At 49.9% G+C, this 24,845-nt stretch overlaps 1 protein-coding gene across 8 annotated transcripts in view; it reads left to right on the top strand.

The window, feature by feature from the left end:
- The window catches only part of GPBP1L1 (GC-rich promoter binding protein 1 like 1), a 200,037-nt gene that overhangs the window by 72,446 nt on the left and 102,746 nt on the right, over positions 1 to 24,845 (top strand). For all 8 annotated transcript variants that reach the window (XM_033915400.1, XM_033915406.1, XM_033915407.1 and 5 more), the window contains exons 4-5: positions 1,613 to 1,742; positions 11,971 to 12,266. In XM_033915400.1, the coding sequence (XP_033771291.1) occupies positions 1,613 to 1,742; positions 11,971 to 12,266 (426 nt within the window). The remainder of the gene's footprint in view (positions 1 to 1,612; positions 1,743 to 11,970; positions 12,267 to 24,845) is intronic.

The following is a 24,845-nucleotide window of genomic DNA, read 5'->3' as shown; positions in this document are numbered from 1 at the left end:
GCACTGGCTGTCGGGTAGACTGCAGAGGGTCGGAGTGAAGGGCCAATATTCTGACTGGCGGGGAGTCACGAGCGGTGTGCCGCAGGGATCGATGCTGGGGCCACTGCTCTTCAACATATTTATCAACGACCTGGAAACGGAGGCAAAATGCGAGGTTATAAAATTTGCGGACGATACCAAACTCTGCGGCAGGGTTAGGACCAGGGAGGAATGTGAGGACCTGCAAAGGGACCTGGACAAGCTGGAAGACTGGGCAAACAAATGGCAAATGCGCTTTAACGTTGAGAAATGCAAGGTCATGCATATAGGAAACAAGAACCCGTTGTTCAACTACAAAATGGGGGGGGCACTGCTGGGAGACAGCGGACTTGAGAGAGACTTGGGTGTGCTAGTGGATGCATCAATGAAGCCATCCGCACAGTGCGCAGCAGCGTCGAAAAAAGCCAACAGGATGCTGGGCATCATAAAGAAGGGTATCACAACCAGGACGCGGGAAGTCATCATGCCACTATATCGGGCGATGGTGCTTCCGCACCTGGAATACTGCGTTCAGTATTGGTCGCCGCACCTCAAGAAGGACATGGCGGTACTTGAGAGAGTCCAAAGGAGAGCAACGAAGCTTGTAAGAGGGCTGGAAAACTGCCCATACGCCGAGAGGCTGGATAAGCTGGGTCTCTTCTCTCTGGAAAAAAGGAGGCTCAGGGGAGATATGATAGAGACCTTCAAGATCCTGAGAGGCATAGAGAGGGTGGATAGGGACAGGTTCTTCAGACTGAGAGGGACAACAGGTACGAGGGGGCACTCGGAGAAACTGAAGGGGGATAGGTTCAAGACAAATGCAAGGAAGTTTTTCTTCACCCAAAGGGTCGTGAACACATGGAATGCGCTCCCGGAGGAAGTGATCAGGCAGAATACAGTACAGGGATTCAAACAGGGATTGGATGGATTCCTGAGGGACAAAGGGATCGTAGGGTACTGAAACCAAGGGGTGATTCAGACAGGTCGTGACCTGTTGGGCCGCCGCGGGAGTGGACTGCTGGGCAGGATGGACCTGTGGTCTGACCCAGCGGTGGCACTTCTTATGTTCTTATGTTCTGTGTGTATATGAAAAATAAAAGGACAAAATTGCATTACAATTAATAGGGGATTGGGGACAGGATGCAGAGCCTGGCAAGGAGAGTGGGGTTTGGTGCAGAGCCTGGCAGGGAGTGAGGGGTGCTGGGTGCAGAGCCTGGTATATGTTAGTACACAATTTGGTTCAGAATGTTTTTTTTCTTGTTTTCCTACTCTAAATCTAGGGTGCGTCTTATGGTCAGGTGCGTCTTATGGAATGAAAAATACAGTAACTATTTTGTGTAACACTTCATTTCAGCAACCATGTTTCATTAAGCTTTTTATATAGAGTCTTGGTTTTCAGAACAGTAAATCTTAATTATAATTTCACCAAATTGTTTGCATTTCTGCTTTGTCATGAATTTGTAAACTTTATTTCTCATATCTTCAATAAATCTTTTGAATAAATGCATTTTAGCCAAATATAGCTCATGGAGATACTGATGTGTGACTTTCCTAAGCTACACTTCCCTTCTTACTAAATGATTGTCTCTTCTAGTCTCCTGCAGCCACCTTTGAGAAACATGGAGAGCACCTTCTTCAAGGAGAGGGACGCTTTGGGCTAAGCCGCAGGCGACATAACTCTTCCGATGGCTTTTTTAACAATGGACCCCTCAGAACTACAGGCGGTAAGGTGTTTAATTTATGCTAAATAAAATTTTAAAAGACCACCGTTTCACTGATGAAGCAATAACAGTTTCTGTACCATACTTGGGATATCCAATTGCTGGCTTTTCTCACAGGGTTCTAACCCTCTAGAGTCATTTGTGCTTAAATAAATAAATTTGTGTGCAAGTGTATGTACATAAGGAGATGAGTCTCTAAAATATCCAAGCTTTGGTACATGTTGCTATTTGTGGTCACAGTGTCCCATTCAAGTCAGAGAGCTAATATTTTAGGCTCTAGGTTTCTCTCCACTAATTTTTTAGGCTCTGGGGTTCTCTCCTATTGGGTGAAACCTGCTGTGTTTACCTTTCATCCCTGTGAACTCTAGGAACTGAATATGGCAGACCAAAGGAAGTCTTCCCCAGAAGGGGAAATACTGTGTGGGCTGTAGAGCCTATTGCCCAGTTTATTCTGATAGATGTGTGAAGTAGTGCTGCCTGATTCAGGAAAAAATATATTCGATTTCAATTCAGCCTATTGAATTGATTTTTCGATTCAATTTTCCTGCCCAATTGGGTGTTTTTTTTTTCAAATATCCTGGTGGTTTATTTTATAGTCTCTTCACCCATCCCACCCCCTTTGCCTTCTCCTACACACATTGGCACTGGAGAGCCCTTTTTGGTGTTCCCCAGGGCTCTCTATTGTCTCCAGTTCTATTTAAAATCCATGAGTACACTGAAATATTATGATTTGAATACTCGAGAAACTTTATTAATGTATGCCGACAATATCTTTATATTACTTCAGGTTGATCCAGACTTTGCTAATCTGATACCCAATATTAATCATTGTATTAACAAACTAAGGTTCTGGGCGATGATGGTCCAGATGAAATTAAATGTCGCTAAGACTAAGCTTTTATGGCTTGGCCCAAAATTAGATTCCCTTCCCTCTGCTGTGATCTTAGATTCAGGAGAATCTCTGAAAATTGAGTTTTCCTTGTTAATATTGGGTATTATCATTGATTCCTCACTTACATTTAAGGATCAATTAAATTCTCTTGTTAAAAAAAAAGTGCTTTTTCAGCCTCCGCATTATCCCAGGACAAGCAGGCAGGTATTCTCACTAGTGGGTGATGTCATCCGACAGAGCCCCGATACGGATGTCTCACAAGCTTGTCTTGCTTGAAGAAACTCAGAAGTTTCGAGATGCCCGCATGCGCCAGTGCCTTCCCGCCCGATGGTCAGGGCGTGTCTCCTCAGTTCTTTTTTTTCCGCGGAGCTGAGAAGTTTACTTCAATTTTGCGCCCATTGAATCTGTTTTTTGCCTTCTGTATTGCCGCGGGTTGGGTTCTTTTGGCTCTCCCGTGCATTTCTTTCTTTCTTTGATTTCTTTTTTCAAAAAAAAAAAAAAAATTTTTTCTTCCGACACCGGGTTCAACCTTGCGGCGGAGCTTTTCCGGCCTATGTCTCGGCCGATCACCGGTTTTAAAAAGTGCAGCAAGTGCCAGCGCGCGATTTCGCTCACGGACCCGCATCGACACTGCCTACAGTGTCTGGGTCCGGATCACTTTCCGAAATCGTGCCGGCCTTGCTCCACTCTGAGGGCGCGAGCGTTTAAGCGCCGCTGTCTGCTGTGGGAGTCCATGTTCAAGATGGAAGCTTCGTTGGATCCTTCAGCTTCGACATCGACTGGTGCTTCGACTCCATCGGCGAAGCCCTCTGCCTCCCCGGCTGCTTCGGGCCTTCTTAAACCAGCCTCGTTCACGCCGGTTTCGGCCTCGGCGCCGGTGCCTTCCTCCGTCTCCTCGGAACAGGTATCGACCCCTACAGTTCCACCGGTGGTGCTTAAAGTGCCGAAGGCTGGCAAGCAGAAGCACGCGGCACCGAAAGAGCGCGGAGACCCTTTTGGTGCGGATTCCTCCATATCGGCTTCGTTGCGGTCCCTTCTGGAGGCTCAGTTTGTGGAACTCATGAACACCATGGGACCCCAGCTGATTGCTTCGATCCAGGGTGACCTCCCAGTTCCGGTTCCGAGGGGCGGGCCGCCCCCTCCTCCTCCGCCGCGCCGCTCGACCTCGTTGCTCGGCGAGGAGGAGCGGCGGGCGGTGTCCGGTTCTTCGAGGCGGTCCTCGGGTAGTGCCATGCCTCCCTTGGAGCCTATTCCCTCGAGGAAAGCTTCCCTTAGCGACTTGCCTCCCTTGGAACCTATTACCCCACCCCATGACACAAAGTGGCGTCCACCTTCGAGACCTCCCAGTCCTGGGCATAGCAGGAAGCAGGACGAGTTCTTCCGAACCCCCTATCAAGCCTGGGCGGCTTCTGGGGAGGCACCGACTCTTCCGCCTCTCCGATCGACGGCCTCGAGTCCTATCTGCTTCTAGGAGGCTTCTGTGGACCAGTATTCTCACAGGAGGGCTCAATCTCCTTCCAGGCATTGAGAGGGGCATCGATCCAGACACTCTTCGAGGCATTCCTCTCGGCACTCGACCGTCTCGCCTCAGAAGAAATTGCCTCGGATGGGGTATTCTGCTTCGGCTGGGTCTCCTCCTCCGGGCCCGGAGTTCAAGGACCCCGAGGTGTTTTACTCGCCCTGTTGCTCACAGGCTTCTGTGGAGCCTGAAGCCTCGACTTCTTCTAGTCCTTCTCGAAGACCGGCGCCGGCGGATCAACTGTCTTTTTCCTCGTTTCTCCAACAGATGGCGGATGACATGGACATTACCCTCGATGCTGGGTCTCGATACTCCAAGGAGTACCTCGATACCATGCACTTGCCTCGTCCTCCGGCCGAGTCCTTACGCCTACCTCTGCACAAGCTCCTCGACCAGACCTTCATGAGGTGCTTTGAGTCTCCTTACTCTATCCCTGCGGTCCCTGGAAAATTGGATGCTCGGTACCGCATGGTGCATCATAAGGGCTTCGAGGGACCTCAGCTTTCTCATCAGTCCCTCCTGGTCGAATCCTCGCTCAAGCGGTCTCATCCTGGCCAGGTGTATGCTTCGGTGCCTCCGGGCCGCGAGGGCAGGACCATGGATAAGTTTGGACGACGCATCTATCAGAATTCTATGATGGCGTCCCGAGTCCTTAATTATAATTTCCACTTTGCCACCTACATGGAATTTTTTCTGCCTGTGCTTTGGAAATTCACGCCCTACATCGAGGCCCAGGCTCGGTTTGAATTTGAGGAGGTGGTTGCTTCGCTGTCCCAGCTTCGTCTTCAGTTGATGCAATCTGCCTATGATGCTTTCGAGCTCTCGGCCCGAACAGCAGCCTGCTCTGTGGCGATGCGCCATTTGGCCTGGTTGCGGACCATTGACATGGACCCGAATCTTCAGGACCGCCTGGCAAACGTCCCATGTGCTGGGGCGGATCTTTTTGACGAATCCATCGAGACAGTCACGAAGAAATTGTCTGATCATGAAAAGTCCTTCCAATCCATTCTTAGGCCGAAGCCTAAACCTCAGCAGTCTCGACCCTCTCGACCGCCATTGATCTATCAGCGGCGTTATCAGCCGAGGCAAGCTCCTCCTGCGAGGCAACCTGCGAAGCGGCAGCCTCCTCAGAAGGCTCAGCAAAAGTCTCAGCCGTCTGCTGTCCCTAAGGCTCCTCAGCCTTTTTGACTGTCTCTTCGAGGGCATAACCAGCCTCGTTCTGCCTCACCCTGTTTTTCCCATCGGAGGGCGCCTCCATCATTTTTATCATCGCTGGGAGGCCGTAACCACCGACCTCTGGGTCCTTACTATCATCAGGGAGGGATACTCTCTTCAATTCCATCGGGTCCCTCCGGACCACCCTCCAAGAGAGTATCCTTCCAACTTGACACAGACCGCCCTTCTTCTTCAGGAAGCCCAGGCTTTGCTCTGGCTCCGGGCCGTCGAGCCGGTCCCTGTGGACCAACACAATCAGGGGTTTTACTCCCGGTACTTCCTTGTTCCGAAGAAGACGGGCGACCTGCGACCCATTTTGGACCTCAGGGTCCTCAACAAATTCCTAGTCAAAGAGAGGTTTCGCATGCTGACCCTTGCTTCTCTCTACCCCCTCCTCGAGCAGAACGACTGGTTATGCTCTCTGGATCTCAAGGAGGCCTACACTCACATTCCCATTCATCCGGCCTCTCGCAAATTCCTCAGATTTCGGGTGGGACATCTGCATCTGCAGTATCGAGTGCTTCCATTCGGTCTGTCTTCGTCTCCCAGAGTCTTCACAAAGTGTCTGGTAGTGGTGGCCGCTGCACTCCGGAACCAGGGTCTTCAGGTATTTCCCTACCTCGACGACTGGCTCATCAAGGCTCCCTCAGCCTCGGGGGTCATCTCGGCGACCCTGTCCACGATTCTGTTCCTGCAGAGTTTGGGATTCGAAATCAACTTTCCCAAATCTCATCTACAGCCTACTCAGTCGCTCCCCTTCATCGGGGCGGTCCTGGATACCATACGTCTCAGAGCATTCCTTCCTCCTCAGCGCATGGATGCTCTTCTTCATCTCTGCCAGTCTGTATCTTCTCGCCAGTCCATCTCAGCGAGACACATGATGGTTCTCCTGGGCCACATGGCCTCTACAGTTCATGTGACGCCGTTAGCCAGACTCCATCTCAGAATTCCTCAGTGGACTCTGGCATCTCAGTGGACTCAGGTGTCGGATCCGTTGACTCGACACATCATCGTCACTTCTGCTCTTCGGCAGTCTCTACTTTGGTGGATGACCTCTTCGAATCTATCCAGAGGTTTGCTGTTTCACTCTCCTCCCCACCAGAAGGTCCTCACAACCGATTCCTCGACCTATGCCTGGGGAGCGCATCTGGATGGGCTTCGCACTCAGGGATTCTGGACCAGTGCGGACCGACTCCATCAAATCAATCTTCTGGAGCTCAGAGCCATCTTCAATGCTCTTCAGGCATTTCAACATCTGCTTCACGACATGGTGGTCCTGATTCGCACAGACAATCAGGTGGCCATGTATTATGTCAACAAGCAGGGAGGCACGGGCTAGGCCTCCCTCTGCCAGGAAGCTCTCAGAGTCTGGGATTGGGCGGTTCGCCACAACGCCTTCCTCAAAGCTGTCTACATTCAGGGGAAGGACAATGTCTTGGCGGACAACTTGAGTCATCTACTCCAGCCTCACGAATGGACGCTCCATTCCACACCCCTTCATCAGATCTTTGCTCGGTGGGGGACGCCTCAGATAGACCTCTTTGCGGCTCCCCACAATTTCAAGCTGCTTCAATTTTGCTCCAGGATCTACACTCCTCATCGCCTCGAGGCAGATGCTTTTCTGCTGGATTGGGGGAATCGCTTTCTGTATGCGTTTCCTCCATTTCCTCTCATACAAAAGACTCTGGTCAAGTTGAGATCAGACCATGCCACCATGATTCTGTTTGCTCCTCGGTGGCCCAGACAACCTTGGTTCTCCTTTCTACTTCAACTCAGCAGCAGGGAGCCGGTGCTTCTTCCAGTGTTTCCTTCACTACTTACTCAACATCAAAGTTCACTGCTTCATCCCAACCTGCAATCTCTCCACCTGACAGCTTGGTTCCTCTCAACGTAACCCCTCACCAGTTTTCCCAGGCGGTGAGGGATGTCTTGGAGGCTTCCAGGAAGCCTGCTACTCGTCAATGCTACTCCCAAAAATGGACTAGATTTACTTCATGGTGTATTTCCAATTCTAAGGAGCCTCAGCGAGCCTCCCTATCCTCTGTGTTGGACTATCTTCTACACTTGTCTCAGTCTGGTCTCAAGTCGACCTCTATACGAGTCCACCTGAGTGCTATTGCGGCTTTCCATCAGCCTCTGCAAGGGAAACCTCTCTCTGCTCATCCTGTGGTTTCCAGATTTATGAAAGGACTTTTTCATGTCAATCCACCTCTCAAACCGCCTCCAGTGGTTTGGGATCTCAATGTTGTCCTTTCTCAGCTTATGAAACCTCCTTTTGAGCCTCTGAGAAAGGCTCCACTAAAGTTTCTCACTTGGAAAGTGGTTTTTCTGGTGGCCCTCACATCTGCTCGCAGGGTCAGTGAGCTTCAGGCCTTGGTGGCGGACCCACCTTTCACAGTATTCCATCATGACAAGGTGGTCCTCCGCACTCATCCAAAATTCCTACCTAAAGTGGTCTCTGAATTTCATCTCAACCAATCCATTGTACTTCCAGTGTTTTTTCCAAAGCCTCATTCTCATCCTGGAGAATCAGCTCTTCACACTCTGGACTGTAAGCGTGCTTTGGCTTTCTACTTGGATCGCACCAAACCACACAGAACTGCTCCTCAACTTTTCGTCTCCTTTGATCCAAACAAGTTGGGACGACCTGTATCAAAGCGCACCATCTCCAACTAGATGGCGGTTTGTATCTCTTTCTGCTATGCCCAGGCTGGATTACCCCTTCCCTGTAGGGTCACAGCCCATAGGGTCAGAGCAATGGCAGCCTCTGTAGCCTTCCTCAGATCGACACCGATTGAGGAGATTTGTAAGGCTGCCACTTGGTCCTCGGTTCATACATTCACCTCTCATTATTGTCTGGATACTTTCTCCAGAAGGGATGGACAGTTTGGCCAAACAGTGTTACAAAATTTATTCTCCTAAGTTGCCAACTCTCCCACCATCCCATTGAGGTTAGCTTGGAGGTCACCCACTAGTGAGAATACCTGCCTGCTTGTCCTGGGATAAAGCAATGTTACTTACCGTAACAGTTGTTATCCATGGACAGCAGGCAGCTATTTTCACGTCCCACCCACCTCCCCTGGGTTGGCTTCTCGGCTAGCTACCTGAACTGAGGAGACACGCCCTGACCATCGGGCGGGAAGGCACTGGCGCATGCGCGGTGCGGGCATCTCGAAACTTCTGAGTTTCTTCAAGCAAGACATGCTTGTGAGACGTCCGTATCGGGGCTCTGTCGGATGACATCACCCACTAGTGAGAATAGCTGCCTGCTGTCCCTGGATAACAACTGTTACGGTAAGTAACATTGCTTAATGGGAGGGCTGGTAGCGGGTGAAAGTAGCCTAGAGAAGGACTTGGGGGGTACTGGTTGATAAAAAGATGAAACCATCGGCACAGTGCGCAGCGGCCTCAAAGAAGGTGAACAGAATGCTAGGTATTATCAAGAAAGGTATAACAACCAGAACGAAGGATGTAATCCTGCCGTTGAATCGGGCGATGGTGCGCCCGCATCTGGAGTACTGCGTCACATACTGGTCGCCGTACCTAAAGAAGGATATGGCGATACTCGAGAGGGTGCAGAGGAGAATGACACGACTGATAAAGGGTATGGAAAACCTTTCATATGCTGAAAGATTAGAGAGACTGGGGCTCTTCTCCCTGGAGAAACGAAGGCTTAGAGGGGATATGATAGAGACTTACAAGATCATGAATGACATAGAGAAAGCGGAGAGGGACAGATTCTTCAAACTTTCGAAAACCACAAGAACGAGAGGGCATTCGGAAAAATTAAGAGGGGACAGATTCAGAACCAATTCTAGGAAGTTCTTCTTCACCCAAAGGGTGGTGGACACCTGGAACGCGCTTCCAGAGGGTGTGATAGGACAGAGTACGGTATTGGGGTTCAAGAAGGGATTGGATGATTTTCTGAAGGAAAAGGGGATTGAAGGGTATAGATAGAGAACTACTATACAGGTCCTGGATCTGATGGGCCACCGCGTGAGCGAACTGCTGGGTGCGATGGATCTCTGGTCTGACCCAGCAGAGGCATTGCTTATGTTCTTATGTTATGGTTGGACCTTTGAGATGAGGGATTGGACCTTTGAGAAGAGGTGCCTGATGAGATGTTTGTTCATTTACAATATTTGATAAATCATAAAATTTTGGGCTAGCCAAGTCTAAGCAATGTACAGAAACTATAAAATTATAACCACAGAAAAAATGAACTCCAATAAAATTAGAAAACAGAGTATTTCAAAACAAAGGAAATGGAAATGAGGATATTTTTCCCATTGTTATCCCCCTCTTGCTGAAAGCCCACAAGCCATACACTTTTTGGCTTACATCCAGGTCTGGAAAGTTCTTGAGAGATGGTGTCAACAGTGTTCACTTCCCCCATGGAATGCTTAGATGCCAGAGGTGTGCTCATCTTTCTACATCAGGGTTTGGCCAGAGTTTGGTGCTGAATGTCCTCAAAGTTTAGTTGGCAGTTCTCTTCCTCTACAGGGGTGTGGGGTGTTGGGAGTTTTCCAAGCAGCTCAAGGGGATCAGTCATCTGTGGCCTCCCATTAATTGTTTCTTTCCTTTTGGTATTTGAATCTGGCACTTAACATGCTTTTGGAAGCTCCCCTGCTCAAGGATCTCAGCTTGAAGACAGTCTTCCTATTGATGATTGCTTCAGCCAGTGGAGTATTTGAACATCAGGCTTTGTCCAATCGGGACTTGTATCTCTCCTGGGAAAACTTGCCATTCATTTGTACTATTCCCTCATTCCTCCCAAAGGTGATTTTTATGTGAATCAGGAGGTATGTTTGCCTTCTTGGATCAGGATGCACTCCAGAGCCAGGAAGCTGTACAAGCTAGATGTATGCAAAGTTTTGCTTCAGTACCTGCAGGAGACAAAAGCCTGTCATTTCTCTGATTATTTGTTCTTTTCCAAAGCCTCCAAAAAGGGTCAGGTGGTGTGAAAAGCTTCCTTTGCACACTGCATAAGGATGGTTATCAAGGCCATCTATATTTGCAGGAGCAAAGAGGTGCCTTGTAGCCTAGTAGTACACTCAACCTATGCTCAGGCAATGTCTTGGGCAGAGGTCCAAGCAATTTCACTGAAGGATTTTTGTGTAGTGGTCACCTGGTTGTCACTCCTCCATTCTTTTGTAAACCATTGCAGACTGAAAGTGCTGACCAGAGCCTGGTCGAACTTTGGCAGAGCCATCATTCAGGGAGGTTTGTCTTCCCCCACCCAGTGAATTTCTGTTTGCATACATTTTAATCATACAGGATGGTGTACGTGGATGCTAAGGAGGTTAAATTTGATCATACCTTTTAATTTCCATTTCTTTAGTTCTGTTGCACCATCTTGTCATCATCCTTCCTGGAAAATTTTGGTTCAAAGGACTCACTGAGTTCCTTGCTTCTCTCTCTAGTGATGATCTTAGAATAAAATATATAAAATTTATTTACAAATATATTAAATTTATACAAATATAATTGAATTTATTAATGGATATAGCAATTTTTTTCCAAATTCTTAATTCATTTTTCATCTTACAACAAGTGTACAATATTACATCATTTAATTTTAAATACATCACTTGAATTTCTTTCTATTATTATCTTAAATACATAAATGTATTCCCTCCCCACCCACCCTTCCCACAAATATTTTAATCATACAATTCGTATAAATATTGCATACTTATCTATTGATTAAACCTTAAATAGAACTTTATACCACCCCCTCCCCCATATTATAAATATACTTTTGATGGAAAATGTCGTCTACTCATTACAATAAGATGTCAATGGGCCCCAGATCCTTTTAAAATTATTATAATTTCCTTTTTGTATAGCAATTGTTCTTTCCATTTTGTAAATATGGCACAATGAGTTCCACCAGAATATAGCAATTTGATATAGTATGGGTATAGTATATGGGACTGCTCACTGTTTTGGTAGTAGCGTGCAGGAGTTTTCCACAGAGCCAAAATGAGTGAGAGGTAGAAACCCTATGGACAACTTCAGGAGAAAAAAAGAGTAGGGATGGACAGGTGGGCTTCAACCAATAATCCAAAGCATCCGAAAGTCAGAAATATGAATAAAATAAATGTATATCCAGAGTTCCTGTACAGTATAATATTCAACATGAGACTGTGTTTCGGAAAAAAAAATGTCTGCTTCAGGAGAAGGAGTTTCTTTTTAGCATTTGAAATCAAGCTTGATTGGCCTCTAATAAGTCACATCTAAAATAGCAAAAGACTCAATTTAGTCTCGAAGCATGGTTGCTGAAGATGTGCAAGAAAGTCCTTCTTTATTGCTGGGAAAAGTAGGTTTCTCTATCTCCATCTACTGTCAGAAAGGGAATACAACTCGATTGTACAGGATGGTTCAACAGGACTAAAAGAGAGAATATTATTTAAATTTCACCATAGGATCTGCAGGTGATCTCAACATTGTTTTACAAGAAAATCTCATAGGTTGTGTGCAACTAAAGCAAACAATTAGATAGTTGAGTGCATATAGATCATAGGTTTTGTGAAGTAATAAGTGGTGATCTCAGCATGATTCCGCTTCTCTTCCTTTTTCTTGATTTTTTTCTTACATTATAGATTGCTGGCATCAGCCCTCTCTTCATCGCCATGATTCTGTGGATTCAGGTGTGTCAAAAGGGGCTCAGTTAGGACTATCTGGGAATCAACAGTCCTGGCACACCCAACCACGCAGTCATGATGGCATGAACCAGCGGGGTGGCAACAGCGGTGGAGGAGGAACAAGCATCCATCGGCATTGGAATGGCAATGTCCCGGCACGCAAGAACAACAACTTTCAGGAAAAGCAGCTGGTGGAGGCCAGGGAGGAAAAGAAGGAAGAGAAGAGCACTAAACTCCAATTTGAAGAAGACTTTGTAAGATACGGGGGGGATTATACTTGCTTATTAGAGTGGTGGGAAGACTACCTCATTCTCTTACTGGGTTGTGTAAACTAATCACATGAGCCATTAGATCAATTTAAAATCAGTGCTTATATCTCTGTAGTCAAAATGTATTGAAAGGATCAGATAACAGTAGCAGAAAAGAATCTGATTTGAAAATCTGAAGCAGTCTGGCAGGAATTCATTTGCTGAGTGTTGGCAACAGATAACCATCATTCACCATTTTTATCAGTAGGTGACCAAAGTGACTTGCTTGATAGCTCTGTGGTTTAATTCCTAAGCCTGATTTTTAAGGTTGGGGATGCTGTAGAACATAGCTACCATTCAGTGAGCCTTGAAAAATGGCCAGGGCTGCAATAATGAACCCTCATATCCTTCCTTCCCTCCCTCATTCCACTCCCCATCCAAGCCTGCCATCCCTCCATTCTCTGCCAACCTTAGTCCTCCTCTCCTCTGCAGAATCCACATCTCCATAACTATTCCCTGTAGTCCTCAAAACAGTGCTGGATCTCTAGCAGATACAGTGACTGAAATAAGTTGCCTGTGCTCGGGCCCATCATGTGTCACCCCTCTTTTGTAATTTCCTGTGGGTGGGATGCAGCACAGGAAAGGCCCTGGTGGGGTCAGGCAAAGACAGCTTCTCTCAGTCTTCTGGCAATAAAATGCTGTTTTTGAGACTGGGTGGGTGGGGGAAGTGTTAGAAAGATGCTGGGCCTGAGAGGAAGGGGTTTGAAGAGATGCTGTACCTGTGCAGGCAATGGGGTTAGACAGATGTCTAGAGCTGAGATTTGGGGGGAGAGGAGATAGATGCTGAAAATCAGAGGGAAGAAAGACTTGGAGCAAAGGGGCAGGGGGATTCTAGAACTGAGGGGGCAATCAGAGGGAGAAGAGAAAAAGACCTGGACCAAAGAGGGAAAATGCTGGACTGGGAAGGATGAAGGGAATAGAGAGAGACTGCACCAGAAGGGAGAGTATGGAGAGAAAGAGAGCGAGATTGAAATGCTGGACTAGGGTTAGGAGTTTGAGATGGGCTGGACATGAGGAGGGACAGGGACACAGAGGAGATAACATAGTAACATAGTAGATGACGGCAGATAAAGACCCGAATGGTCCATCCAGTCTGCCCAACCTGATTCAATTTAAATTTTTTTTTTTTTTTTTTTCTTCTTAGCTATTTCTGGGCAAGAATCCAAAGCTTTACCCGGTACTATGCTTGGGTTCCAACTGCCGAAATCTCTGTTAAGACTTACTCCAGCCCATCTACACCCTCCCAGCCATTGAAGCCCTCCCCTGCCCATCCTCCACCAAACGGCCATACACAGACACAGACCATGCAAGTCTGCCCAGTAACTGGCCTAGTTCAATATTTAATATTATTTTCTGATTCTAAATCTTCTGTGTTCATCCCACGCTACTTTGAACTCAGTCACAGTTTTACTCTCCACCAGCTCTCTCGGGAGCGCATTCCAGGCATCCACCACCCTCTCCATAAAGTAGAATTTCCTAACATTGCCCCTGAATCTACCACCCTTCAACCTCAAATTATGTCCTCTGGTTTTACCATTTTCCTTTCTCTGGAAAAGATTTTGTTCTACGTTAATACCCTTTAAGTATTTGAACGTTTGAATCATATCTCCCCTGTCTCTCCTTTCCTCTAGGGCAGTGATGGCTAACCTTTTTGACCCCGAGTGCCCAAACTGCCGCACAAAACCAAATAATTTCCTCAAAATGCCAGCACGTCAATTAAACCTTAATAACAAGATTTTAGTATCTAAAAACTCTTTATAAAGTTGCCTGAACTATGTAACATCATTTTTAAAAGTTGGAATCTTTGTATTGTCAGAGAATCAATTTGATTCACAATCCTTTGGTTTTCATTTCAATTTATTGGCAATTTATAATGTTTTAATGATTTCATTCATGGGCCGAATACACACATACTTTTCTCTGTCGCCGCACTCTTTGACCAAAAGATTTGTAAGCCTGCAACCACGTCAAGGTAGACTCTTTCAGCAGCTCCCCTCCCTCCCCCTTACCTTTGTGGCCAAGTCAAAATGATCTACCAACAATAAAATTTTAAAAACACAAAGCACGCTGTACGCAGAGAAAATGTTAATTCTTTAGCACTCTCCAGACCAGTAGAGGTTAACTTTACGATTGGGTATATATCTAATCATGACCAGCAGGTGGAGACTGAAAACAAAACTTTGGGACAGTATATCCTAGCCCCTCCTCTCTATTTCCCTCAGTCTTCTTTCAGTCTCCAGCAGGTGTTGAGTGATCTGTACCCATCTCCCTTGGTAGGGCTGTTGGAATTTGTTTAGAGGTTTATTGTCCCTGTTTTTAGCCGGACGGAGCTTGGACGGACTCTGTTTGGGGGTTCGTCCGACCTCGGGGGTGTCAAACCCGGCGGGTCACGAGCGGGGTCCCTCCCCCCACTTCCTCCACCTCCCCATATTTTTTTAGAGGAGCCTCAGCAGTAAGCCTTGCCCCCTAAATCAAGCAAGGCATATTGCTTCGAGAGCCTGTGGAGTCTGTTCTGTAAAAAAAAAAAAAAAAAAAAAAAAATCCTGAGGTAGTGCTGGTCTGGAGGGTTGTATCCCTTTAAGAAAACTGTATTTTACTGTATTTTTTCAACTAACCGGCACTTTTTTACAGCTAGGTCGCGTATGGAGCAATGAGCACTTCTAAAGGGAAAAAGTGCTCATTGTGCTCCAGACGCGAGGCACTCGCGGCCGGCCTGTGCAAGCGGTGTTCAGGCCGGTGCGGTGGAGGAGCTCCGTCGGCAGCGGCTGCAGGCGCCCAGAGCTCCCCGCCGATGGTGCCTCGCGAGTCGGCAGGGAACGGTGGAGAAGCCCGGTCTTCTCCGTCCGCCCACGGAGGGATTCCCCGAGCCGCCGACGGTCGGGTTTTAGAGGATTCCCTCTCAGCTGATATTTTGACAGCTGATGCCGGCTTGCCTGTTTTAGCGGCTGAGACTTTTCAGGTCTCTCAGCCGCTTCAGGCTGTGGAGGGAGCTGTTTTGGCGGGAAAGACGCCATCTTCTCTGTCTGGCCCCTCCATTTTGTCTTCCACCTCAGGTGACCTTCCCCCTGTTTTGTCTAAGCAGGGGCAGGTTTCTGCTGGGTCCCCTGCTGTGGCAGGGAGTCCCTTGGGACCCTCGGGGGGTTTTTCCCCTGATTTTTTCTTTTCATTATGCAAAGCCTATTTTCAGGCGGCTGGGGGTCCCGGTTGCGCCCAGGGGGTCTCGGGGGGTGGGGTTTCCTCCGCGCTCCCTGCGGCTTTGCCTCTCTCGTCTGACGTGACGTCCCCTCCGCCGCCTCTCTTGTCCAAGCGGCCGCGGGTGTCGTGGGACGAGGATTTGTGGTCGGAGGAACGTGTCGGTATGGAGGAGGACCTGGACCCTTCTGAGGAATTCCAGGACCCTCTGGAGGGGACGGAAGCTGGCGGCGGGTTGTCGGGTTTCCCGTTCTCCAGTGACGAGGCGTCCGTGGTGCGCCTTTTTCAGAGAGATGAGCTGCCTGACCTTATTCAACAGGTTTCTTCGGCTTTGCGTTTTGAGGACGCGCCGCCGGAGACTCCGCGTGTGGGGGACCCTCTGTTACGAGGGATCCGTTCCGTTTCCCGCTCTTTTCCTATGCATCAGGATATTCGGGATATTATTCTTGAGCAGTGGAAAACGCCGGAGACGCCGTTTCGGCTGGCGCGCAGCATGGCTCGCCTGTATCCCATTCCTGAAGGGGATCGGGCTACGTTAGCTTCGCCAGTCGTGGATGCGGTGGTCTCGGCTATTTCCAAGCGGCATACCGTGCCTGTTGAGGGCGGTTCTGCCTTGCGGGACTCTGAGGAGCGCAAATTGGAGACCATCCTTAAGCAAAATTTTCAAGTCTCTGCCTTTGGGGTCCAGGCGGCTATTTGTGGGGGACTGGTCGCTCGCGCCGTGTTTCGGTGGGCGGAGCGGGTCTTGGATCGAGAGTCTGACGACTGGTCTCTGGTGGATCAGGAGGTAGCAAAGATTGAGATGGCTGCCTCATTCCTCTCGGATGCTCTGTATGACTTGGTGCGGATCTCGGCTAAGTCCATGGCTTTTGGCGTGGCCGCAAGGCGTGTGTTGTGGCTGCGCGCTTGGGCGGCGGATGCTGCGTCCAAAGCTAAGCTTACTAAATTTCCCTTTCGGGGGTCGTTTTTATTTGGAGAGGACTTGGATAAGTTAATTCAGACTCTGTCGGACTCGAACGTTCCCCGTTTGCCGGAGGACCGTGCCCGCCCGGCGTCTCGGGGGGGTGCGGCCCGGGGGCGTTTGCGGGAATTTTGCAAGTATCGCCCTGGGCGTGGGGCTGCTTCTTTCCAGTCTCCGGGGTTTTCCCGGGGTCGGTTCTTCCAGCGCATGCAGCCCTTTCGGGGGGCCCGTCGGGGGGCAGGGAACCCCTCCGCCGGTTCCCCCGCTTCCCGTCCTGCACAATGACGCCTTGCCGGCGCCCCCCTTGGTTCCGGTGGGGGCCCGGCTGCGCGACTTTTTTCCCACATGGGCCGAGATCACGTCCGATCAGTGGGTCCTGGAGGTGGTGCGGGACGGTTATGCCCTGGAGTTCGCCCGCTCTCTGCCGGATTTTTTCCTCGCTTCTCCGTGTCAGACTCCGGGGAAGAAGCAGGCTTTTCGCCAGACCCTTCAGCGCTTGCTAGATCTCAGGGCAGTAGTTCCGGTGCCCCCCCCGGAGTGGGGCACGGGCAGGTACTCCATTTACTTTGTGGTGCCCAAGAAGGAGGGGACTTTTCGGCCCATCCTCGATTTGAAAGGGGTCAACAGGGCTCTCAAGGTTCCCTCTTTCCGTATGGAAACGCTGCGGTCGGTCATTCTGGCGGTTCAGCCGGGGGAGTTTCTCACTTCTCTCGATCTGACGGAGGCCTACTTGCATGTTCCTATTCGGACCTCTCATCAGCGTTTCCTGCGCTTTGCGATCTTGGGTCGGCACTATCAGTTCTGTGCGCTTCCCTTTGGGCTGGCCACGGCTCCCCGGACGTTCACCAAGGTGATGGTGGTCGTCGCGGCAGCCTTGCGGTCGGAGGGCATTCTGGTACACCCCTACCTGGACGACTGGTTAATTCGGGCCAAGTCGTTGCAGGAAAGCTACCGGGTTACGGCTCGGGTGGTGGAGTTTCTCCGGTCGCTGGGCTGGGTGGTCAACCTTTCCAAGAGTCGGTTGGTTCCGGCTCAGCGTCTGGAGTACCTCGGGGTGCTGTTCGACACCTCCTTGGGGAAGGTCTTCCTCCCAGAGGCCCGGGTGAGCAAATTGCAGTCTCAGATTCGCCTGCTTTTGGCGTCCCGGTGTCCTCGGGCGCGAGATTTCCTCCAGGTCCTGGGGTCGATGGCGGCGTCCCTGGACGTGGTGAGGTGGGCGCGGGCCCACATGCGTCCTCTTCAGTATGCTCTGCTCCGGAGGTGGTCTCCCCAGAGGCACGGGATGGATGTTCCGGTTCCCCTGCGAGGCTTGGCGCGCTGCAGTCTGCGTTGGTGGCTCCGGACCCCTCACCTAGTTCAGGGGGTGGGTCTGGATCTTCCGCAGTGGACGGTGCTCCTTACGGATGCGAGTCTCCTGGGTTGGGGGGCCCAGTGTCTGGGTCACTCTGCTCAGGGAACCTGGTCCACGGAGGAGGCCTCCTGGTCGATCAACGTGTTGGAGACCAGGGCGGTCCGGCTGGCGCTGTTGGCTTTCCACTCCCTTTTGTTGGGCAAGTCGGTCAGAGTCCTGTCGGACAATGCCACGGCGGTGGCTTATGTCAATCGTCAGGGGGGCACCAAGAGCACTCTGGTGGCGCAGGAGGCGGCTCGGCTCATGGTTTGGGCGGAGTCGCATCTTCTGGACCTCTCGGCCTCTCACATTGCCGGGGTAGAAAACGTTCAGGCGGACTTCCTCAGTCGTCACTTCTTGGATCCGGGAGAGTGGTGTCTCGGCGCCGAGGCGTTTCAGTTGCTAGTGCGTGCTTGGGGGCAGCCCCTGATGGATCTGATGGCTACAAGTGGCAACGCCAAAGTACCCCCGCTTCTTCAGTCGTCGCAGGGACGGTCTGGCCGAGGGTCTGGATGCTCTGGTCCAACCGTGGCCAACGGAGGGGCTGTTGTATGTGTTCCCTCCTTGGCCATTAGTAGGCAGAGTACTGCTTCGCATTGTTCGCCATCCGGGGCTGGTGGTCTTGGTGGCTCCGGATTGGCCTCGTCGTCCGTGGTATGCGGATCTGGTGAGGCATCTGGTGGCGGATCCTCTTCCTCTGCCTCTCGAGTGCGATCTTCTGACGCAGGGTCCCATTCCCATGTTCGACCCGTCTCCCTTTTGTCTTACGGCTTGGCTCTTGAAAGGGGCCGCCTGAGTAAGAAGGGATATTCCGACAAGGTGATCTCTACACTTTTGGGGTCCCGGAGGCTTTCTACCTCTCGGGCTTATGTACGGGTTTGGCGTCTTTTTGAGGAATGGTGCCGAGCGCGGGGAGTGGTCTCCTTTCGCGCTTCTCTGCCTAACATTCTAGAGTTTTTGCAGGATGGCCTGGATAGGGGCCTGGCCTGGTCTTCTCTTCGGGTTCATCTGGCGGCCCTGTCGGCTTTTCGGGGGCTGGTGACAGGTCAGCGTTTGTCAGCCATTCCTGATGTGATTCGCTTTCTTAGGGCGGCCAAGTTGCTCAGGCCTCCCATAAGGCCCTCGATTCCCTCTTGGGATCTCAATCTGGTTCTCTCTGTTCTAGTGCGCCCTCCTTTCGAGCCGTTGGATGGCTGTTCGTTGAAGGACCTTACGCTGAAGTCGGTCTTTTTGGTGGCCATTACTTCCGCTAGACGGGTGTCGGAGCTACAGGCTTTCTCTTGTAGGGCTCCCTTCCTGGAGTTTTCAAAGGAGCGGGTTGTTTTGCGGCCTGTTCCTTCCTTTCTGCCGAAGGTAGTTTCTCCTTTTCATGTCAATCAATCGGTGGTCCTCCCGGTCTTGGGTAGTCGGGAGGGTTCTTCTGAGCAACGACAGCTGCGCAAGTTGGATGTCGGTCGGGTCCTCCATGCTTATGTGCAGCGGACCCGGGATTTTCGGAGCTCCGATCATCTCTTTGTGCTTCTGGCGGGTCCTCGTCGGGGGGCTGGCGCTTCTAAGGCTACTATTGCGCGCTGGATCAAGGAGACGATCGCTTCCGCTTATCTTCTGAGTCAGAAGCCGGTTCCGGAGTTTCTCAAGGCTCATTCCACTAGGGGTCAGGCGGCTTCTTGGGCTGAGTCGTCGCTCGTGCCTCCGGTGGATATTTGTAAGGCTGCGGTTTGGTCCTCCTTGCATTCATTTGTTCGGCATTATCGGGTAGATGTTCAGGCGCGTCGGGACGCGGTGTTCGGTGAGCGTGTTCTGGTATCGGCCCTTCGGGGGTCCCGCCCGTGAGAGGGACTGCTTTGGTACGTCCCAATCGTAAAGTTAACCTCTACTGGTCTGGAGAGTGCTAAAGAAGGAGAAATTAGGTTCTTACCTGCTAATTTACTTTCTTTTAGCTTCTCCAGACCAGTAGAGGTCCCCACCCTGTCTGTTGTTGTTGTTGTTGGGGCTGTTGCGCGGGCAGTTTTTGGTTTTTGCTGCGGGTTCTAGTATTTTTCTAGGGCCGGGGAGAATTGAAGAACAGCGGCTGTGGCTCGGCTGGCTTAGCTGGCGAGCTGTGGGGACCTTCTTCCTTCGGGAATTTCTCCTCTGCATTTTCCAACAGCATTTTTTTGGGTATGTTATTTGTTACTCCTTTCGGAGTATTGTTTTTTCTCTCTGTTGTTTCCAGTTCTTGGTTCTGCTTGGCTATTCGGCAGACTGAGGGAAATAGAGAGGAGGGGCTAGGATATACTGTCCCAAAGTTTTGTTTTCAGTCTCCACCTGCTGGTCATGATTAGATATATACCCAATCGTAAAGTTAACCTCTACTGGTCTGGAGAAGCTAAAAGAAAGTAAATTAGCAGGTAAGAACCTAATTTCTCCTTATCATTTATATTCCGTGGGTTTTCAAAGAGGTCAAGGCAGATGACTTTATGCAATGTCACCTCAGTAACAACTATACAAAAATAGACAAATATTCCCCCTCCCTTTTTACTAAACCGCGATAGCGGTTTTTAGCGCAGGGACCTGCGCTGAATGCCCCACGCTGCTCTTGAAGCTCATAGGCTCCCTGCGCTAAAAAACGCTATTGCGGTTTAGTAAAAGGGGGCCATAGTGCAAAATATAGACAGCATATATAAATTCTCAAAACGGCCACATTTTGATCACTAAATTGAAAATAAAATAATTTTCCTACCTTTGGTAATTTCATCAGTCTCTGGTTGCACTTTATTCTTCTGACTGTGCATCCAATATTTCTTCCCTGTTTTCAGCCTCCTCTATGCTTTCTGTCCTCCAGACCTCATTCCCTCCCCAAACTTTTTCTTTGTTTCACCCTGCCCCCTTCTTTCTTTTTCTCTCTCTCCATACCCCCTTTCATTCTGTATGTCTGTCTTTCTCTCTCTCTCCGTGCCCTATTTTTCTTTGTTTCACCCAGCCCTCTTTCTTTTTTATTTTTGGCTCCCTGTCCCCCCCTTTCTTTCTTTCTCCTTGCCCTCCCCTATGCCACCACCATTGGGAAAATGCTGCCACCGCCACTGGGGAATAGGCTGCCACTGCCGCTATCGGGAACAGGCCGGCGCCGAGTTCGCCCTGTTTCTCTTCCCCACGGGGCCGACCAACTCACCACTCGACGTCAATTCTAACATCGGAGAGGACGTTCTGGGCCAGCCAGGCAGCGATTGGCTGGCCCAGAACGTCCTCTCCGACATCAGAATTGACGCGGGTGGCGAGAGTTGGTCGGCCCCACAGGGAAAAGCAGGGAGAACTTGGCACCGGCCTGTTCCCAATGGCAGTGGTGGCACTCAAGTGGCTAAAGAGACGCAGTTTGCCAGCCTAGGGAGAACACTGGAGGGTGGCCAGCTGTGCACCCCCTTGGGGCGTAAAACCGGGGCAGACCGCCCCCACCCCCACCTTGGTATGCCACTGTCTGTACCTCACTCCCTCCCTATGACCAAAAATTCTCCTTTCTTCTATTCCCCGTGTACACAACCATCTCTTTCCCTCCCTTCCTCTCTCCCAAGTCCTTGCCTTCTGTGTCCAAAAACACATTCCCTCCCCCACCTCAGCATCTCTTTCCCTCCCTTCCTCTCTCCCAAGTCCATGCCTTCTGTGTCCAAAAACACATTCCCTCCCCCACCTCAGCATCTATTTCCCTCCCTTCCTCTCTCCCAAGTCCATGCCTTATGTCCAAAAACCCATTCCCTCCCCCACCTCAGCATCTCTTTCCCTCCCTTCCTCTCTCCCAAGTTCATGCCTTGTGTCCAAAAACCCATTCCCTCCTCCACCTCAGCATCTATTTCCCTCCCTTCCTCTCTCCCAAGTTCATGCCTTGTGTCCAAAAACCCATTCCCTCCCCCACCTCAGCATCTCTTTCCCTCCCTTCCTCTCTCCCAAGTTCATGCCTTGTGTCCAAAAACCCATTCCCTCCCCCACCTCAGCATCTATTTCCCTCCCTTCCTCTCTCCCAAGTCCATGCCTTCTGTGTGCAAAAACCCATTCCCTCCCCCACCTCAGCATCTCTTTCCCTCCTTTCCTCTCTCCCAAGTTCATGCTTTCTGTGTCCAAAAACCCATTCCATCCCCCACCTCAGCATCTCTTTCCCTCCCTTCCTCTCTCCCAAGTTCATGCCTTGTGTCCAAAACGCACTCCCTCCCCCTTTTGTGTTCCCCGTTTGTCTCCCAGCCCATCTTAGCAACTTTCTCAGCAAAATGTAGCTCAAGCCACGTAGGCTTGTCTTCTATTTCCTGCCTGTCCCGCCGCGCACACATAGCCGATCGGAAATCTTCCCCGACTTCAGCGCTGACGTCGGAGGGCGGGCTTTGCTTAAGCCCTCCCTCCAACGTCAGCGCTGACGGCGGGGAAGATTTCCGATCAGCTGTGTGAGCGGCAGGGCAGTCGGAGTAGAAGACGAGCCTCGCGGCTCGAGTTATATTTAACCCCGCGGGTCCCCCATCGTCCCCGTTCAGCTCTCTCCCCTGGTAGTACTGCCCTGATGGCGGCCCTGCGCGTGCCAGCTGCAAGGCCTTCGCGTGCCACAGTTGGCACGCGTGCCATAGGTTCGCCATCGCTGCTCTAGGGTATACATATTCAGGGCTTCCAGTCTCTCCTCATACGTCTTCTGGTGCAAGCCTCCTATCATTTTCGTCGCCCTCCTCTGGACCTCCTCAAGTCTTCTTATGTCTTTCGCCAGATACGGTCTCCAAAACTGAACACAATACTCTAAGTGGGGCCTCACCAATGACCTGTACAGGGGCATCAACACCTTCTTCCTTCAACTGACTACGCCTCTCTTTATACAGCCCAGAATCCTTCTGGCAGCAGCCACTGCCTTGTCACACTGTTTTTTCGCCTTTAGATCTTCGGACACTATCACCCCAAGGTCCCTCTCCCCGTCCGTGCATATCAGCTTCTCTCCTCCCAGCATATACGGTTCCTTCCTATTATTAACCCCCAAATGCATTACTCTGCATTTCTTTGCATTGAATTTTAGTTGCCAGGCATTAGACCATTCCTCTAACTTTTGCAGATCCTTTTTCATATTTTCCACTCCCTCTTCGGTGTCTACTCTGTTACAAATCTTGGTATCATCTGCAAAAAGGTACACTTTTCCTTCTAACCCTTCAGCAATGTCACTCACAAATATATTGAACAGGATTGGCCCCAGCACCGAACCCTGAGGGACTCCACTAGTCACCTTTCCTTCCTTCGAGCGACTTCCATTAACCACCACCCTCTGGCGTTTGTCCGACAGCCAGTTTCTGACCCAGTTCACCACTTTGGGTCCTAACTTCAGCCCTTCAAGTTTGTTCAACAGCCTCCTATGAGGAACTGTATCAAAGGCTTTGCTGAAATCCAAGTAAATTACATCTAGCATATGTCCTCGATCCAGCTCTCTGGTCACCCAATCAAAAAATTCAATCAGGTTCGTTTGGCACGATTTACCTTTTGTAAAGCCATGTTGCCTCGGATCCTGTAACCCATTAGATTCAAGGAAATACACTATCCTTTCTTTCAGCAACACTTCCATTATTTTTCCAACAACTGAAGTGAAGCTCACCGGCCTGTAGTTTCCTGCTTCATCCCTGTGACCACTTTTATGAATAGGGACCACATCCGCTCTCCTCCAATCCCCAGGAATCACTCCCGTCTCCAGAGATTTGTTGAACAAGTCTTTAATAGGACTCGCCAGAACCTCTCTGAGCTCCCTTAGTATCCTGGGATGGATCCCGTCTGGTCCCATCGCTTTGTCCACCTTCAGTTTTTCAAGTTGCTCATAAACACCCTCCTCCGTGAACGGCGCAGAATCTACTCCATTTTCTCGTGTAACTTTGCCAGACAATCTCGGTCCTTCTCCAGGATTTTCTTCTGTGAACACAGAACAGAAGTATTTGTTTAGCACATTTGCTTTCTCCTCATCACTCTCCACATATTTGTTCCCAGCATCTTTTAGCCTAGCAATTCCATTTTTTATCTTCCTCCTTTCACTAATATATCTGAAAAAATTTTTATCTCCCTTTTTTACATTTTTAGCCATTTGTTCTTCCGCCTGTGCCTTCGCCAAACGTATCTCTCTCTTGGCTTCTTTCAGTTTCACCCTGTAGTCCTTTCTGCTCTCCTCTTCTTGGGTTTTTTTTATATTTCATGAACGCCAACTCTTTCACCTTTATTTTCTCAGCCACTAGGTTGGAGAACCATATCGGCTTCCTTTTTCTCTTGTTTTTATTGATTTTCTTCACATAAAGGTCCGTAGCCATTTTTATCGCTCCTTTCAGCTTAGACCACTGTCTTTCCACTTCTCTTATGTCCTCCCATCCTAACAGCTCTTTCTTCAGGTACTTTCCCATTGCATTAAAGTCCGTACGTTTGAAATCTAGGACTTTAAGTATCGTGCGGCCGCTCTCCACTTTAGCCGTTATATCAAACCAAACCGTTTGATGATCGCTACTACCCAGGTGAGCACCCACTCGAACATTAGAGATACTCTCTCCATTTGTGAGGACCAGATCCAATATCGCTTTTTCCCTTGTGGGTTCCGTCACCATTTGTCTGAGCAGAGCCTCTTGAAAGGCATCCACAATCTCCCTACTTCTTTCCGATTCCGCAGACAGAACATTCCAGTCCGCGTCCGGCAGGTTGAAATCTCTGATTTCCACTTTTCTTTCCACTTCTCTTATGTCCTCCCATCCTAACAGCTCTTTCTTCAGGTACTCTCCCATTGCATTAAAGTCCGTACGTTTGAAATCTAGGACTTTAAGTATCGTGCGGCCGCTCTCCACTTTAGCTGTTATATCAAACCAAACCGTTTGATGATCGCTACTTCCCAGGTGAGCACCCACTCGAACATTAGAGATAGTCTCCCCATTTGTGAGGACTAGATCCAATATCGCTTTTTCCCTTGTGGGTTCCGTCACTATTTGTCTGAGCAGAGCCTCTTGAAAGGCATCCACAATCTCCC

This window comes from Geotrypetes seraphini, chromosome 12, assembly GCF_902459505.1.
Source record: "Geotrypetes seraphini chromosome 12, aGeoSer1.1, whole genome shotgun sequence".
Lineage (NCBI taxonomy): Eukaryota > Metazoa > Chordata > Amphibia > Gymnophiona > Dermophiidae > Geotrypetes > Geotrypetes seraphini.
Note: the sequence above shows the minus strand (reverse complement) of the source record. Positions and strands in the feature narration are given on the sequence as shown.